The sequence below is a fragment of the Neomonachus schauinslandi genome, chromosome 15, assembly GCF_002201575.2.
Source record: "Neomonachus schauinslandi chromosome 15, ASM220157v2, whole genome shotgun sequence".
Taxonomy (NCBI): domain Eukaryota; kingdom Metazoa; phylum Chordata; class Mammalia; order Carnivora; family Phocidae; genus Neomonachus; species Neomonachus schauinslandi.
The window spans coordinates 44,559,303-44,574,026 of NC_058417.1; the positions used below are offsets into that span (position 1 = coordinate 44,559,303).

General features: G+C 36.4%; 1 protein-coding gene across 2 annotated transcripts in view; it reads left to right on the forward strand.

Moving 5' to 3' along the window:
• TANC2 (tetratricopeptide repeat, ankyrin repeat and coiled-coil containing 2) overlaps window positions 1-14,724 on the forward strand; it is a 297,008-nt gene that overhangs the window by 38,873 nt on the left and 243,411 nt on the right. For both annotated transcript variants that reach the window (XM_044921763.1, XM_021678492.2), the window contains exon 2: window positions 6,788-6,859. In XM_044921763.1, coding sequence (XP_044777698.1) covers window positions 6,788-6,859 — 72 coding nt within the window. The remainder of the gene's footprint in view (window positions 1-6,787; window positions 6,860-14,724) is intronic.

Here is a 14,724-nt window from a genome sequence, read left to right on the forward strand (position 1 = left end):
ATTAGTTTTAGGTGTAGTGTTCCATGATTCATTGTTTGTGCATAACACCCAGTGCTCCATGCAGATGTGCCCTCCTCAATACCCATCACCAGGCTAACCCATCCTCCCACCCCCCTTCCCTCTAGAACCCTCAGTTTGTTTTTCAGAGTCCATCGTCTCTCATGGTTCGTCTATCCCTCCGATTTCTCCCCCTTCATTCTTCCCCTCCTGCTATCTTCTTCTTTTTTTTTTCTTAACATATATTGCATTATTTGTTTCAGAGGTACAGATCTGTGATTCAACAGTCTTGCACAATTCACAGTGCTCACCATAACACATACCCTCCCAATGTCTATCACCCAGCCACCCCATCCCTCCCACCCCCCCCACTCCAGCAACCCTGTTTGTTTCCTGAGATTAAGAATTCCTCATATCAGTGAGGTCATATGATACATGTCTTTCTCTGATTGACTTATTTTGCTCAGCATAACACCCTCCAGTTCTATCCACATTGTTGCAAATGGCAAGATCTCATTCCTTTTGATGGCTGCATAATATTCCATTGTATATATATACCACATCTTCTTTATCCATTTATCTGTCTATGGACATCTTGGCTCTTTCCACAGTTTGGCCATTGTGGACATTGCTGCTATAAACATCGGGGTGCACATACCCTTTTGGATCCCTACTTTTGTATCTTTGGGGTAAATACCCAGTAGTGCAATTGCTGGATCATATGGTAGCTCTATTTTCAACTTTTTGAGGAACCTCCATACTGTTTTCCAGAGTGGCTGCACCAGCTTGCATTCCCACCAACAGTGTAGGAGGGTTCCCCTTTCTCCGCATCCCCGCCAACATCTGTCGTTTCCTGACTTGTTAATTTTAGCCATTCTGACTGGTGTGAGGTGGTATCTCATTGAGGTTTTGATTTGGATTTCCCTGATGCCGAGCGATATTGAGCACTTTTTCATGTGTCTGTTGGCCATTTGGATGTAGAAGAGGGAACAATTAATTCTTAATGGGAGTCTCCTGAAAATCTTACAGAGAAGATAAGGAATATAAAAGATAAGCCATCTTTTGGTGAAAGGATGTTGTTATTGATCATGACGATGATAGATGAAGATTCCAATTATCATTTAATAAGTGTTTACTTAGTGCCAGATGGCATGCTGTGTTTTATATACATTACTACATTTGTTTTTCACCACAACTCCATAGGTATTACTAATATCAGCTTCACAGATAAAGAAATTGAGGTTCAGAGAAGTTAATTAAATTTCCTAAGGTCATATAAATAATAGTAGTTCAAAGATTGAGTCCAGCTTAGTTGTGCTAGACACTAAGCCCCATTAATATGTGTTGGATACAATTTCCTTATATTGTTAAGTAGAGGCAACTGCATTTTATGTAGAGGAAAAAGTGTGAATAAGTTGATGGAAGCCTTACAATGCATTTCCTCTTTGAATATCATCAAGTAGTTTGGTGCTGCCCAAGTATAGGGGAATGGTTGCAGGTAATAGAATATTTGTCTCAGAATTGCTTATACTAGGGGTTAGCAAACTTTTTCTGTAAAGGGCTAGATAGTAAATATGTTAGGTGTCATAGGTCATAGAGTTTGCAACTACTGAACTGTCATTGTAGTGTAAAAGCAGTCATCAACTGTATATCAATGAGTGATCATGACTGTGCTAAGAAAACTTTGTGGATATTCAAATTTGCATTTCAAATACTTTTAATGTCATAAAATATTACTTTTAATTTTCATTTAAAAATATAAAAACTGTAAAAACTATTCTTACTTAGCTCCACTGGTTGTACCTTAAGCTTAGTATGTCCAAAACTGAGCTCCAAATGCTCTCCTCATCCTCAAACCTATTCTTTCACAGTCTTTCATATCTCAGTAAATTGCAGATCCATTGTTTGGGCCCAAAATATTAGAATTACCCTTGATTATTTCTTTATTTTTCTCTTCTGACAGCAGATTCTGCTGTACCTTCAAAATGTATCCAGAATCTGATCTCTTCTCCTACCTCCACTGCGCCCTTCGTCCAAGTGTTCATTCTTCTTCTGGATTTTTGCAGTAGCCTCTGAATTGATTTCTGTCCACTTCTGGTCTCTTTCCCCTTCATGACCCCCCACCACCACCTTAATGACTTCTTTGTTATAGAAGAGAGCAGCGGAGATTTTTGAAACCAGATGATTTGAATTTTAGGATTGCAGTGTGATTTGGGGGGAAGTCACTTTACTTCCCTGAATCTGAGTCTTACATTTAAAATGGGCATAATACTTGTTTCATAGAATTGTTATTAGTATTGAATGAGATAATGTTGTAAAGATCTTTCTGGTACTGCACCCAGCAGAGAATAGGTAATGGAACAAATAAATTGTGGTTCCTTTTTCTCTTTTCTACTCCAAACAGATGAGCTGCTTTTCATCTTTTCTGGTTATGGAAGTGCTTATGTAACCAGGGCGCATCTTATCGATGTACCTATTCATAAGTGACATTTGGCTAATAAATAAATCTAGCTTATGTTCCTGGTCCTTCCTTTTGCACTTTAAAAAAATTCCATTCATACCTTTCAGTTCATGTCTGCCTTTGTTGGCATTAAATGTATACAGTTCTTACAGATTCATGCCTGATTAGTAAAAGGGACCAGAGTTTATACTTGAATAGTAAAACTTTAATCTATTTTTATTGTATTCTATTCAGTTTTAATACCCCCCCATGCCTTCTATTAGGGTCGTATATTTAAGTTACCAAAGAAGATTGAAAACAACCAACTTCAAAATTTTTATTCATAAAAGCTAATCTGTTATTGATTGTAGCACCGTATTTAGCTGAGAACACTAAAGATGAGCTTGGCTTACCAAATTCAAGGTTAATTAAATTGTTAATTTTTCAACTCTAATATTTTGATCCTGGGTTGAAAAGAAGAATCATTTGAAGTATCCCCTTCTTCCAGGAAAGAAAATATTTTTCTTGGAATTGTTCAGGCACTTTCTTATTAGACTTTCTCTAACTTAAGTTCCTTCATAGAAATCACTACATACTGAATATCCCTATATGGTTGGTATTTCTTTACCAGGCCTATTTTAGTGCTTTTTTTTTTTTTTAAAGATTTTATTTATTTATTTGAGACAGAGAGAATGAGAGACAGAGAGCATGAGAGGGAGGAGGGTCAGAGGGAGAAGCAGACTCCCTGCCGAGCAGGGAGCCCGATGCGGGACTCGATCCCGGGACTCCAGGATCATGACCTGAGCCGAAGGCAGTTGCTTAACCAACTGAGCCACCCAGGCGCCCCTATTTTAGTGCTTTAATACACCTCAATTGAAAGCTATTTACCCTTTGAGATAAATTCTCCAGTGACATTTTTCCCCCTTGAAATAATGGGAATTGGAAATCTATTCATGTTTCTCAGTATTAAAAGTATATTGTTTTATATTACTTGCTGGATTTAACTCAGTGTGCAGATAAAAAAACAAATGTTCTCTGCTGATTATCTCAAATCCAGGAAACCTAAGCTCTGGTTTTAAAAGCTAGCACTTGAGTTGAACAGTCAGGTCTTTTTATTTCTGTATCTGTTAAAACGGGGTTTTCCTCTGCAAAGTTCACAGTATATCTGAAGTAAGTCTTTAACTCAAGTTTGATGAGTAAATTCTTACTTCATAGACACAGCCCAGTCCTACCTTCTACACTCTGGGGTGAGGTAATCAGTCTTATGCAAATAACTTGACTTGCTTGAAGACTGAAGGTCTTCTGTTTTGTCCATAAATGTAGACGTAAGTGTCCCGCGTGGGAGGTCTTATCTGTACTGAAGGAATTGTGTGTTAAGCAAAGCAAAAATATTTAAAGTACTGTATGTCATTGTAGTCTTGTTATTTTGGATAATGGATTACTGGTTCCATAAGCACACCACAAACAGTTTTAAAGAGGTTGAAATTTTTTCCTACATCATCTTGGGGAAGTGGTGAGTTTATTCTTCTTAAAAAATCTTTACTTTTACCTGAGAGTTAATCTCAATTCTTATGCTCGGTCTACACTGGAGTAAGACGCGGTTGGTTATAGGGTTTCAGTCTTAGAGGAGTGAATTGCTCAAATTTACTGCAATGTATTTCTGATTTAATTTTGAAAATTGAGGCAGTTAAAACATTTTAGATATCAAAATTGATTTTTTTGTCTTATTATTCACTGGTTTGCTGACTCAAAACTATGTCTTAAGCCATTTCTTGCCTATATTTTTCCAGTGGGTTGTTTTATTGATATCCTAACATTCCACAGATGATGCGAATTTAATACTATTTGAAGCCTAGTTTTTTTTAATTTTTTGCCTCTTATTGTTTAGAAAGACAGCGCTGATGAGGGGTAATGTCTATATTTTATTCATATTACTTCTCACATACTTTAAGAGCATGTTTGGTTTTTTTTAAAGATTTTTTTTTTTAATTTATTTATTTGACAGAGAGAGAGACAGCGAGAGAGGGAACACAAGCAGGGGGAGTGGGAGAGAGAAAAGCAGGCTTCCCGCCGAGCAGAGAGCCCGATGCGGGGCTCTGTCCCAGGACCCTGGGATCATGACCTGAGCCGAAGGCAGACGTTTAACGACTGAGCCACCCAGGCGCCCCTAAGAGCATGTTTTGATGTTAAAACAAATTATATGTATAAAATTTTATCCACATAGAAAAATCAGAAAAATGAAAATTTAAGACCCACCTGAATATGAATGTTACTTATTGTAATTGATTTACAAGTAAGGGAGAAGAAAGATACTTGCATAAAAAAATTAAATAATTACTAGGATGCAAAATTGACTAGTACTGTATTTACACATCTATTTAAGATGCCATAAATTTCTGGTATAGTTTTGTATTTTGATAAAATCAATGTGGGGCGCCTGGGTGGCTCAGTCGGTTAAGCGGCTGCCTTCGGCTCAGGTCATGATTCCAGGGTGCTGGGATCGAGTCCTGCATTGGGCTCCCTGCTCAGCAGGGAGCCTGCTTCTCCCTCTTCCTCTGGCTCCCTCTCCCCCTGCTTGTACTTTCTCTCTGTGTCAAATAAATAAATAAAAATTTTTAAAAAAATGAATGTTTATTCCACAATAATTTAGGACTGCATAATACTTTATCTTTTTCTTTTGTTTAATCTGTTGAAAGACCTAAATTATTTGACCTATATAATTTCCCACAGTCTGAATTTTGTTGATTGTGTGCCCAGGAACAATTCAACATTTTCTTCTGTCTTTTGTTTTTCCTGAATACTGACAGCTAGATTCAGAGGTTTGACCAGACTCAGGTTTGATCGAAAACTATGGTTGTGCTCCTATCACCAAGAGGCATATAATGTCTGGTTTTTACTCTTTTTTAATGTTATTAGTCATTGATGCTCAGTGCCTCTGGAGCTATTAATTCATTATGAAATGGTGATATTCTGATTTTTTCTTTTGGTTCCCATTTATTATCTGGAATGATTTTATAGAAGATCTCTCTTATATACTCTTTGGGTACCAGTACAATTTATATAGGAAATGTAGGATGAATTGCATAGTTCTTTCCTTTTTCCCAGATTTCAAAATAATGAACTGGATTCCTGTCATCCTCAGAAGGTGACTAGTTTAGTGTAGTGTTGTTTTTTAAACATCATTGTGGGGCGCCTGGGTGGCTCAGATGGTTAAGCGTCTGCCTTCAGCTCAGGTCATGATCTCAGGGTCCTGGGATCGAGTTCCGCATCGGGCTCCCTGCTCCTTGGGAGCCTGCTTCTCCCTCTGCCTCTCTCTCTCATGAATAAATAAATAAAATCTTAAAAAAAACCCCAAAATATCATTGTGATCTCATGACCAGGGAGAGCAGACTCCCCACTGGGCTTGATCCCAGGACCCTGAGATCATGACCTGAACTGAAATCAAGAGTCAGCGCTCAACCAACTGAGCCACCCAGGTTCCCCAACTTTCTGTTTCTTTTAAGATATTTGTTATGTTTATTTATGTTTGTTTTCTTATAGTTCAGTCTTCAGTACTGAAATTATTTTTGTTTTATTTCTAGTTCTTTCTTGGTTTCTGTTTCCTCATTTCTGAGTTTTTCTAATTCTGATTTATATTACTCTTTCATGTATTATATGATTTTATTATATCTCATGAGACGTATAAATGTAATTTTTATTAGTAAAACATATAGCCCAAAGGATTATTTGACATACTTTAAACAAATAAGCAGCTGTAATTAATTTAGACATTGCTTTAAATCTTTAAATCAAGGCTTCAATACTGGGATCTGTGAGTGAACTTCAGAGTTGATAACATTATTCATTACATGTGAAGTAGAGTGTATATGTATGGGGATAGGGAAAGAACTGCTTGACTTTCTTTACACTTCCAGAGGGGAGTGTAAACTGTCCTCACAAAAATACGGGTAATAACCTTTGATTTATATAGGAAGAAGTCCTCAAATATTTCAATGATTGAGATTATAAGAAATGAGAACAAATGCTAGATATTATAGTTTTTAAAAAAGATTTATTTATTTATTTTAGAGAGAAGGGGAGAGAGAGCGTGTATGGGGTCGGAGGGGCAGAGGGAGAGGGAGAGAGAGAATCTAAGCAGACTCCCCGCTAAGCACAGAACCCGATGCTGGGTTTGATCTCACAACCCTGCAACCCTGAGATCATGACCTTAGCTGAAATCAGGAGTTGGACACATAACCGACTGAGCCAAGTGCCCCTAGATATTGTAGTTTTAAGATGCGGATGGCACTGTAGAAGATATTACATCAATTCTGTTATCTATTTGCTTATGCCCTTTCTACTTTTATATAGATGGAGGGAGCGAGGAACCACCGGATCGAAGACAGTCAAGTGTAGACTCTCGCCAAAGCCGCTCTGGGCAAGGTAAGCTTTCATTAAATTTATTATTAAATTGAAAAGATATCAGCTATTCCTTTCTAGTACTAACTCTGAGGTTTGGGGTTTTCTCTGGGTCTAGTTTAGATATTCTAGTTTCTCCTTTAGAGCTTTAAATGTTGTAATCTAAAAGTTCTATGATATCATTTATTCAAGATAAAATGAAAAATTTTCTCATGTCTTTTTTTTAAATGGTAATACCTTAATAAGATTTTAAGTAATTTTGGAGCATTGTGATATATATCTGGATATCACTTTTGGAATATCACCTAAAGTAAATTTTTAACAGTAACATTTGTATTAGCACACTGGCTTTTTAAAATTTAATCAGTACAGTATTTGTTGCCTTATCTCTCTCAGAAGAAATGGTTTTTGTTTATAATTGCTATTTTAAATTAGGATCTTACTAATTATTTTCCTTTTCTGTTGAAAATTTATTATATGCTGTAGACTGGTTTTTTGAAGTGACAACTTCCAAACTAGGTAAAAAACATCCTGTATCAGTGAAATCTTCAGATAGGCCTTCCCTAATTAACTTATTTAAAATTGTATGACTAGTGCCTCCACATTCCTTTTTCTTCATAGTACTTATCACCTTTGTATTTATTTTATTTTCTCTGTCCCAAACTAGAATGAATGTTTCATGATTATAGAGATTTTTGTCTGTTCTGTTTATTACTGTATTTCCAGTGTACCAGGCACATAGTAGTTACAAATAAATATTGCTGAATGAATGAAATGATCTCTAAGAGAATGGAATTGAGAACCCAAATTGATGAATATATTACAAAATTTCAGGCAGTCATTTTGACTGATGTATGATTCTTAGAGAATGTTTACTTATAAATAAAATAAAGCTTTGATTTACAAATATATGGTGTTTTTTATCCTGTAAAAGCTCCTGGTTCATTTTTTCCATAATCCTATTGCCTTTTTTCTCCAAGTTTGCTCTTCCCAAGTTTTAGAGTTGTACTGTTTTTATAAAATTATTTGTTGCAGAATAAAAAGAGGAATAATATATGCAGGTTGATTTGGAAATTTTAACTTATACTAGTAGTTATTCATTCTTAAATAATATGCATGGTATATCAGGAATTTGTCTAATTTTTCTTTTTTTCCCCTTAAACATATTTTTATATGAAAGAAGAACTTAAGATGAATTACAGTATATAAGTATATCAAATCAACACATTGTACACCTTAAACTTTCATAATGTCATATATGTCAATAATATCTCAATAAACCTTGGTGGGGGGGGAGAAAGAAAATGAACACATGTATGAAAGACCCTAAAGATAAAATTAGTAGAAATTAATAGAAAAATTTATACTAATTTTTATTAAATATAATAATTTGTATTAAATGTCACAGATATGGGAGATTATTCATTTATCTTATGCCCCTTGGGCTGTGTCAGTTAATATATTTTTCAAATCACTGAGTGTAGTTGAGTTTTAATAACAAAAGCTGAGGGGCACCTGGGTGACTCAGTCAGTTAAGTGTCTGCCTTTGGCTCAGGTCATGATCCTGAGGTCCTGGGATTGAGCCCTGCATCCGGCTTTCTGCTCAGCTGGGAGCCTGATTCTCCCTCTCTCTCTGCCCCTCCCCGTTTGTGCTCACTCTCTCTCTCAAATAAATAAATAAAATCTTTAAGAAAACAACAAAAACAAAAGCTGAACCTAATAACAGCAAAATCAGTGATCTCCATGACCTTGAACACAACTACCTGATCTCAATTAGAAATTACCAGGAATTGCATCATCATCAGAGTTAACTAATAGTTAAAGCGTGTTTCTTACCTTCTCTAAGATTTTGTTTGTAGTATCTCTTTATTCAGAAGACAGAAATAAAAATTACAAAGCCATCTATAATGAGCTGAATGAGCATCAGTATTATCAGGAGTAAAGAGATGCGATAAACATGCACTTCTACTTTTGCTCCTTGCCGAAACCTGCTAAACAGTCGGTAGAGGGGGATTGGAGAAAAGCCAACATCAACACAATTTTAGAAACTGGAGAGTATATGAATAATTAAAAACTGAACCCTAAGCTCAGTAGCAGAGAAAATCAAGAAAACAACCTCCAGAAGCTTCAAAAAACTCAAGAATGGTGGCATGTAGACATGGAGATGAAAGGAAGATTAGCTGAAAGTCAGTTGAAGAAGCATTTGATTCCTGAGACCTCTTCCTCAAAATTAGCTCACCAGTCAGCTGGGCAAGTGCCCAACTCCCCACTCTTACCCTTGGCAAAACCCAGAAATTTATTCTTTGTAATAAAATAGAGATTCTAGACTGGGAGACACCTACCAGGCATAGTTCAGGGCAGTCCTATACTGAAAATAGGACAGTTGGACTCCAGTTGTCTTTATCCTATTCGTACTAGGATACTGGCAGGTGGGCTTTCATATTTCAGGCAGGAGGTTGGCATAGTCTTTTCTGAAGAATCTGACTAAAAAGAAAGACACAAAGTGTAGCAATCAGAGATTCCTTGAAAAAACAGCCCAGCTAGATCGCTCTATGTATCAAAGCTCTCAGTCAGCCTTTTAGTCCTCTTCTCTTAAATATTAGCAACTAACCAAGGGTTACTTCAGATATTTGAGGAAACCCTCTAATGTATGAAAGAGATTAAAATAAGTAGAGTAAAGCAACTTGGAGAGAACTTGGAGAAATTTTGCAGAGAAAAATAATAACCATTATTAACATCCTTTGGGAAATAAAAGAAACTAATACAGTCTTTTAAGACATGTAAGTTTTTGGTTTGGGGCTTTTTTTTTTTTTTTTTTTTTTGCCTGCCTTGTACCCTTTCTTAGGAATTTTTAGGATATGATGCATCAAAATGAGAAAGTCACACAAATAAAAGGAAGAAATGGGTTACAGGAAATAGGAAGTTCAACAAAGGAGAAAGGTAAAGAAATCTTTAAGATGACAATGAGAAGACAGGGAGAGAGGAAAACCAAACAAGACTGGAGTAGGTTAGAAGCCTCCAGAAGAGTTGTCTCACGAAAATGAGATTGGTAGAAACCTGATGCATTTAATTATCTTCAGAAAAATTTTAAACAACTGGCAAAAGGTTTAGGGTTGAATTGGTGATAAATACATAAAATAATAAGTAACAAAAAAAAAGTCCTAAATTCAAGGGAAAACAAATAATGTGTAGGAAAGGAGATATTCTTCAGAATAAGTCCTCAGTCCTTGGGGCAGGGTTTGGGGTAACTGATGTCTATGCCTGTCTTATCACTTTACTCCAGTGTGGTACCAGTATTTCCATTATTTGATTTGGACCATTATGGTTGGGAAGCAGTACTCTGAAGCCCGGTGAGCAAATCTGGTGTATGTGGCTTCTTTTTGTACAGTTGATAGATTTGATTTGCTAAAATAATTTTTATTATTTTTCCATCTATGTTCAAGTGGGATATTGACCTTTAGTTTTCTTGCCTTACAATGTCTTTGTCTGATTTTGGTACCGGAGTAATGCTGGCTTCCTAGAATAAGTTGAAAGTTGAGACGTATTTCCTCTACTTCAATTTTCCTAGAATGTTTTGTGTAGAACTAGTATTATTTCATCCTTAAATGTTTGATAGAATTTCTCAGAGGAGCCATCTGGGCCTGGAATCTTCTTTATGAGAAAGTTTTAAGATACAAATTAAATTTCTTTTTTTTTTTTTTTAAAGGTTTTATTTATTCATTTGAGACAGAGAGAATGAGAGAGAGAGAGCACATGAGAGGGGGGAGGGTCAGAGGCAGAAGCAGGCTCCCCGCCGAGCAGGGAGCCCGATGCGGGACTCGATCCAGAGACTCCAGGATCATGACCTGAGCCGAAGGCAGTCGCTTAACCAACTGAGCCACCCAGGCGCCCCCAAATTAAATTTCTTGAATAAAATATGACTATTTGAATTATCTTTTCTTGAGTAACCTTTTAAAATCTGTAGATCTTCAGTGATGTCACCTCTTTCATTCCTGATATTGGTAATTTGGGTATTCTTTCTCTTTGAACTGATCATTCTGGGAAGAAATATATCAATTTTATTGATCTCAAAGAATCAGTTTCAGTTTTCATTTATTTTCTCTGCTGCTTTCCTGTTCTATATTTCATTGATTTCTGCTTTACTCTTTATTATTTCCTTTCTTCTTTCTGCTTTGGGTTTAATTTCTTTTTCCTCTTCTGGTTTCTTATGGTAGAAGCTAAGGTCATTGATTGGAACTTTCTTTTCTGTATAGGAATTTTAGTGCTATAAAATTTCCCTCAATGTACCGCTTTAGCTGCGTTTCACAGAATTTGATGAGTATGATTTCATTTAGTTCGAAATACTGTCTGATTTCCCTTGTGATTTCTTCTTTAACCCATGTGTTATTTAGAAATGTGTTGATATAGTTTCCAAATATTTGCAAATTTTCCATATATCTTATATTGATTTCTAATTTAATTTCGTTGTTGTCAAAGAACACTTTCTTTGAGTTGAATCACTTTTTATTGAAACTTGTTTTGTGCTCCAGGAAATGATCTATCTTATGTTCAGTATGCACTTAAAAAGAATGTGTATTTTGCTCTTTTTGGGTGGAAGGTTCCATAAATATCAGTCTGGTCAAGTTGATTGATAGTGTTGTTCAGGTCTTCTCTACTTTTGATGATTTTCTGTCTGCTCATCCTTTCAGGTACTAGGAGAGGAATATTGAAATCTCAAGTTATAAGTATGGATTTATCTATTTCTCTTTTCAATTATATCATACTCCTTATACTTCTGTTCTTCTGGTCAAAAGGATTCCCCTCCCTCAGAGATTTAAGTATCCTCTCAGTGAGAGCTGCTGATAGTGAAATAGGTTTGCCTTGGGGGCAGAGCTGGAAGAAAAAGGTAAAAAGAAAAAAAAAAGCCAGGGGATTTTCCCTCAGTCCCATATGGAGCCACCCTCACATCCTTCATTCATTCTGCCTAACCAGGTAGAGAAGACTTGTTTCGCATCTTTCTTTTCATCCCTGCTCTGCTGTTCCAGGATTTGGGTTTCCTTTGAGTTCAGGCTGGGAGTTTGGGGACATAAAAAACAGTAGGAAATGCGCCACTGAATTCGTTGTCCTACAGATTGGTTGTCCTTCAAATTTTGCTTTCCTTCCACAGTTTGCCTGCTACCATTTATTTTTCAGTCTTCAGACTGCTGTTCTACTTTCCAGGGTTTTCATTTACATTCAGTGGTTTTAGTTACATTCAGTTAAGGTGGAGTGTACTTATTCCATCTTAACCCAGAACTAGAGTGCTTCCATTTTATTGTATTTTGTGTTTGCCCGTCTGGAGGGGTGATATTCAAATTATTAAACAATTAATATGCCATGAACATCAACTTACCAGAACAGATGGCAGTCTGTTCAGAACAAACACTAACTTTAAACAACTGATAGGCCTCTGTAGGTGTATAATGCCTGATAACCTGCCCTGCCTGCTTGTGGATTCAGTTTCTATTTAGTATCTCTTCTCCAATGATACTAGCAGACAGTAAGGTAAGGGGTCTGGTGAGATGTCTTATCTGTTTGGGCATGATAGCTCTCTCCTGTGTGTTAACTAGCTAGCTTGACCTCTGATCTGTCTCTCAGGTACAGTGGATTCTGACTCAAACATAACCACACTCCCTGCTCTGGCTTGGGGCAGAGACCTATGATGTCTTCTGCTTATAAAATGTAGGAGATGGGAGATGCCTGACTCCTTGCAGTGAGTCCAGTCCTACTCCTCTCATTCAGATTGCTGCCCCTGGGCACTTCCTGCTCCTTGCATCTATTGCTTCTGTGCTTGAAACAGACCTGGAAACACTCATCTTTCACAGTTATCCTCCTACACATGCTCTGGGCTCTAATTTCCTCACTCCAATTGCATCTAGTTGCTGTCATCCATGGATTTTTTAACATTTATCCTCTATTATTGGCTTTTTGTTTTATTTTATAATGCTTTAAGAATTTTTCTTTTTAAAATACTTTTTGTCATTCCGCACTACCTCTGTTGTTGCCGTTTTAGTCTGAACTACCCTCATTTCTTTCCTTTACTACCATAATAGTGTCTTAACATTCTTGCCAACTTACAGTCTGTTGTCCATATGATAGCTAGAGTGCTCTTTATTAATACAGTGCTCTATTAATACAGATCAAATCATGTATTTCCCCAGACTTGAAATAAAACTCCTCAGTAGCCTCCTATCACATTCAGAATAAACTCCAGCCTTTATTACTCCCTACAGGAGCCTCCCTGAATTGCCCTTTTCCTAGTACTCCAACTCTGTGCGCTCCTACTCCCTCCATTTTCTACTTTGTGTCCTCTCTGCTGGCCTTTTTGTTTAAACATGTTGAGAGTGTTTTCTTTTGAAGGCCTGTATACTTGCTCTTTCTTGAATAAAGTGCTGTAGATTTCTGCTTAAGTCAAAGAGGCCTTCTGTGACCATTCTACCAAATACCCAACCCTAACCTTCATAGTATTTATCACTACCTGAAAATAATTATTTATCTATTTACTTGTTTTTTTTTTTGTTTTCTCAATTACTAGAAAATAGGTTTCATTTGAGCAGAGACTGTCTTGTTCACCACTCTTCCCCTAGAACACTTGCATATATGAATTTGTCAGTATTTGTTGAATAAAAGAATGAACAAGTAGCACTTAGGGTGCTTGGGAAGGTATATGGATGTGCCCAGGACACATAATTGATCCAATATTCACTTCTCTTAACATAAAAAGTAAAGCAGTGTAAGAAATTTTGTTGAGGGGCGCCTGGGTGCCTCAGTCGGGTAAGTGTCTGCCTTCAGCTCAGGTCAGTCCTGTGATTGAGCCCCGAGTCGGGCTCCCTGCTCAGCCCAGGAGTGTGCTTCTGCCCCTGCTCCTGTGCTCTCTCGCTCACTCTCTCTCTCTCTCAAATAAATAAAAAATAAATCTTAAAAAAAATTTTTTGTTGTTGAATGTAGGTAGTTTATCAGACTATTCATTTGTGAAATGAGGCTCTTGGAATAGGATTGTAAAACTGATTGTGGCAGTTAAACTTCTGAGGTTGGTTGGTTATTTTCTGCTTTCCAGTCTAGCATATTATATATAATTGGGATATATTATTTATTGCATTTAGTCTTGTCTGTTGAATCTCTATTTTTCCTGGTAATTTAGGAGTTCATTAACAGTAGGATCTTTGCATCTAGCACAGTGCTGTCTTGCAGTTAGGCCATCAAATTGACCGAGGAAGCTCATCAATTTTAGGAATTCTAGTTGTGTATTTCATTTACTTTATCAGAATTGGTTTTGGTGTACTAGCTCCATTTTCTGAAGCAAATGATTTTTCATTAGAGTCACCCATATATCAACAGAACTTACTTGGTTCTAGATAGTAAATAAATGCATGAACCAATGTGATATGATTGAAACCCAATTTTTATTTACTTTTGCAAGGATAGCATTATGCAGGTATTAGGCTCTGATATACAAAATGTGTATTGTTGTAGTAATGCTCATGATCAGCTCATGCTGGAAGACTGGGAAACTGTACAGTGTTTGACTTTGCATGATTCCCATTATCTCTAGCCAGTTTTATTTGATTAGCACATGCTGGTACATTTAGAGTAATAATACACTAAATTGTCAAATATGACGTGTTCTGATTATTTTTCTTTCCTTGCTAATATGTAAAATATTTAGTAGAAATGCGATGTTCGTGCTCTTAAAAACATACACAAATTATTTTTCAGTCTGGTAAGTTACAAAAATTTCTTTATTAAACCATTTTATTATATAAAATGATAAGGAAAATTATTTCAGTATTTAGTGTTTCATTTTTATATCATTGTAAGAGTGTATCTGGTATAGTGGATCACTAATGAACAAAATCTTTTATTGTTTTAGT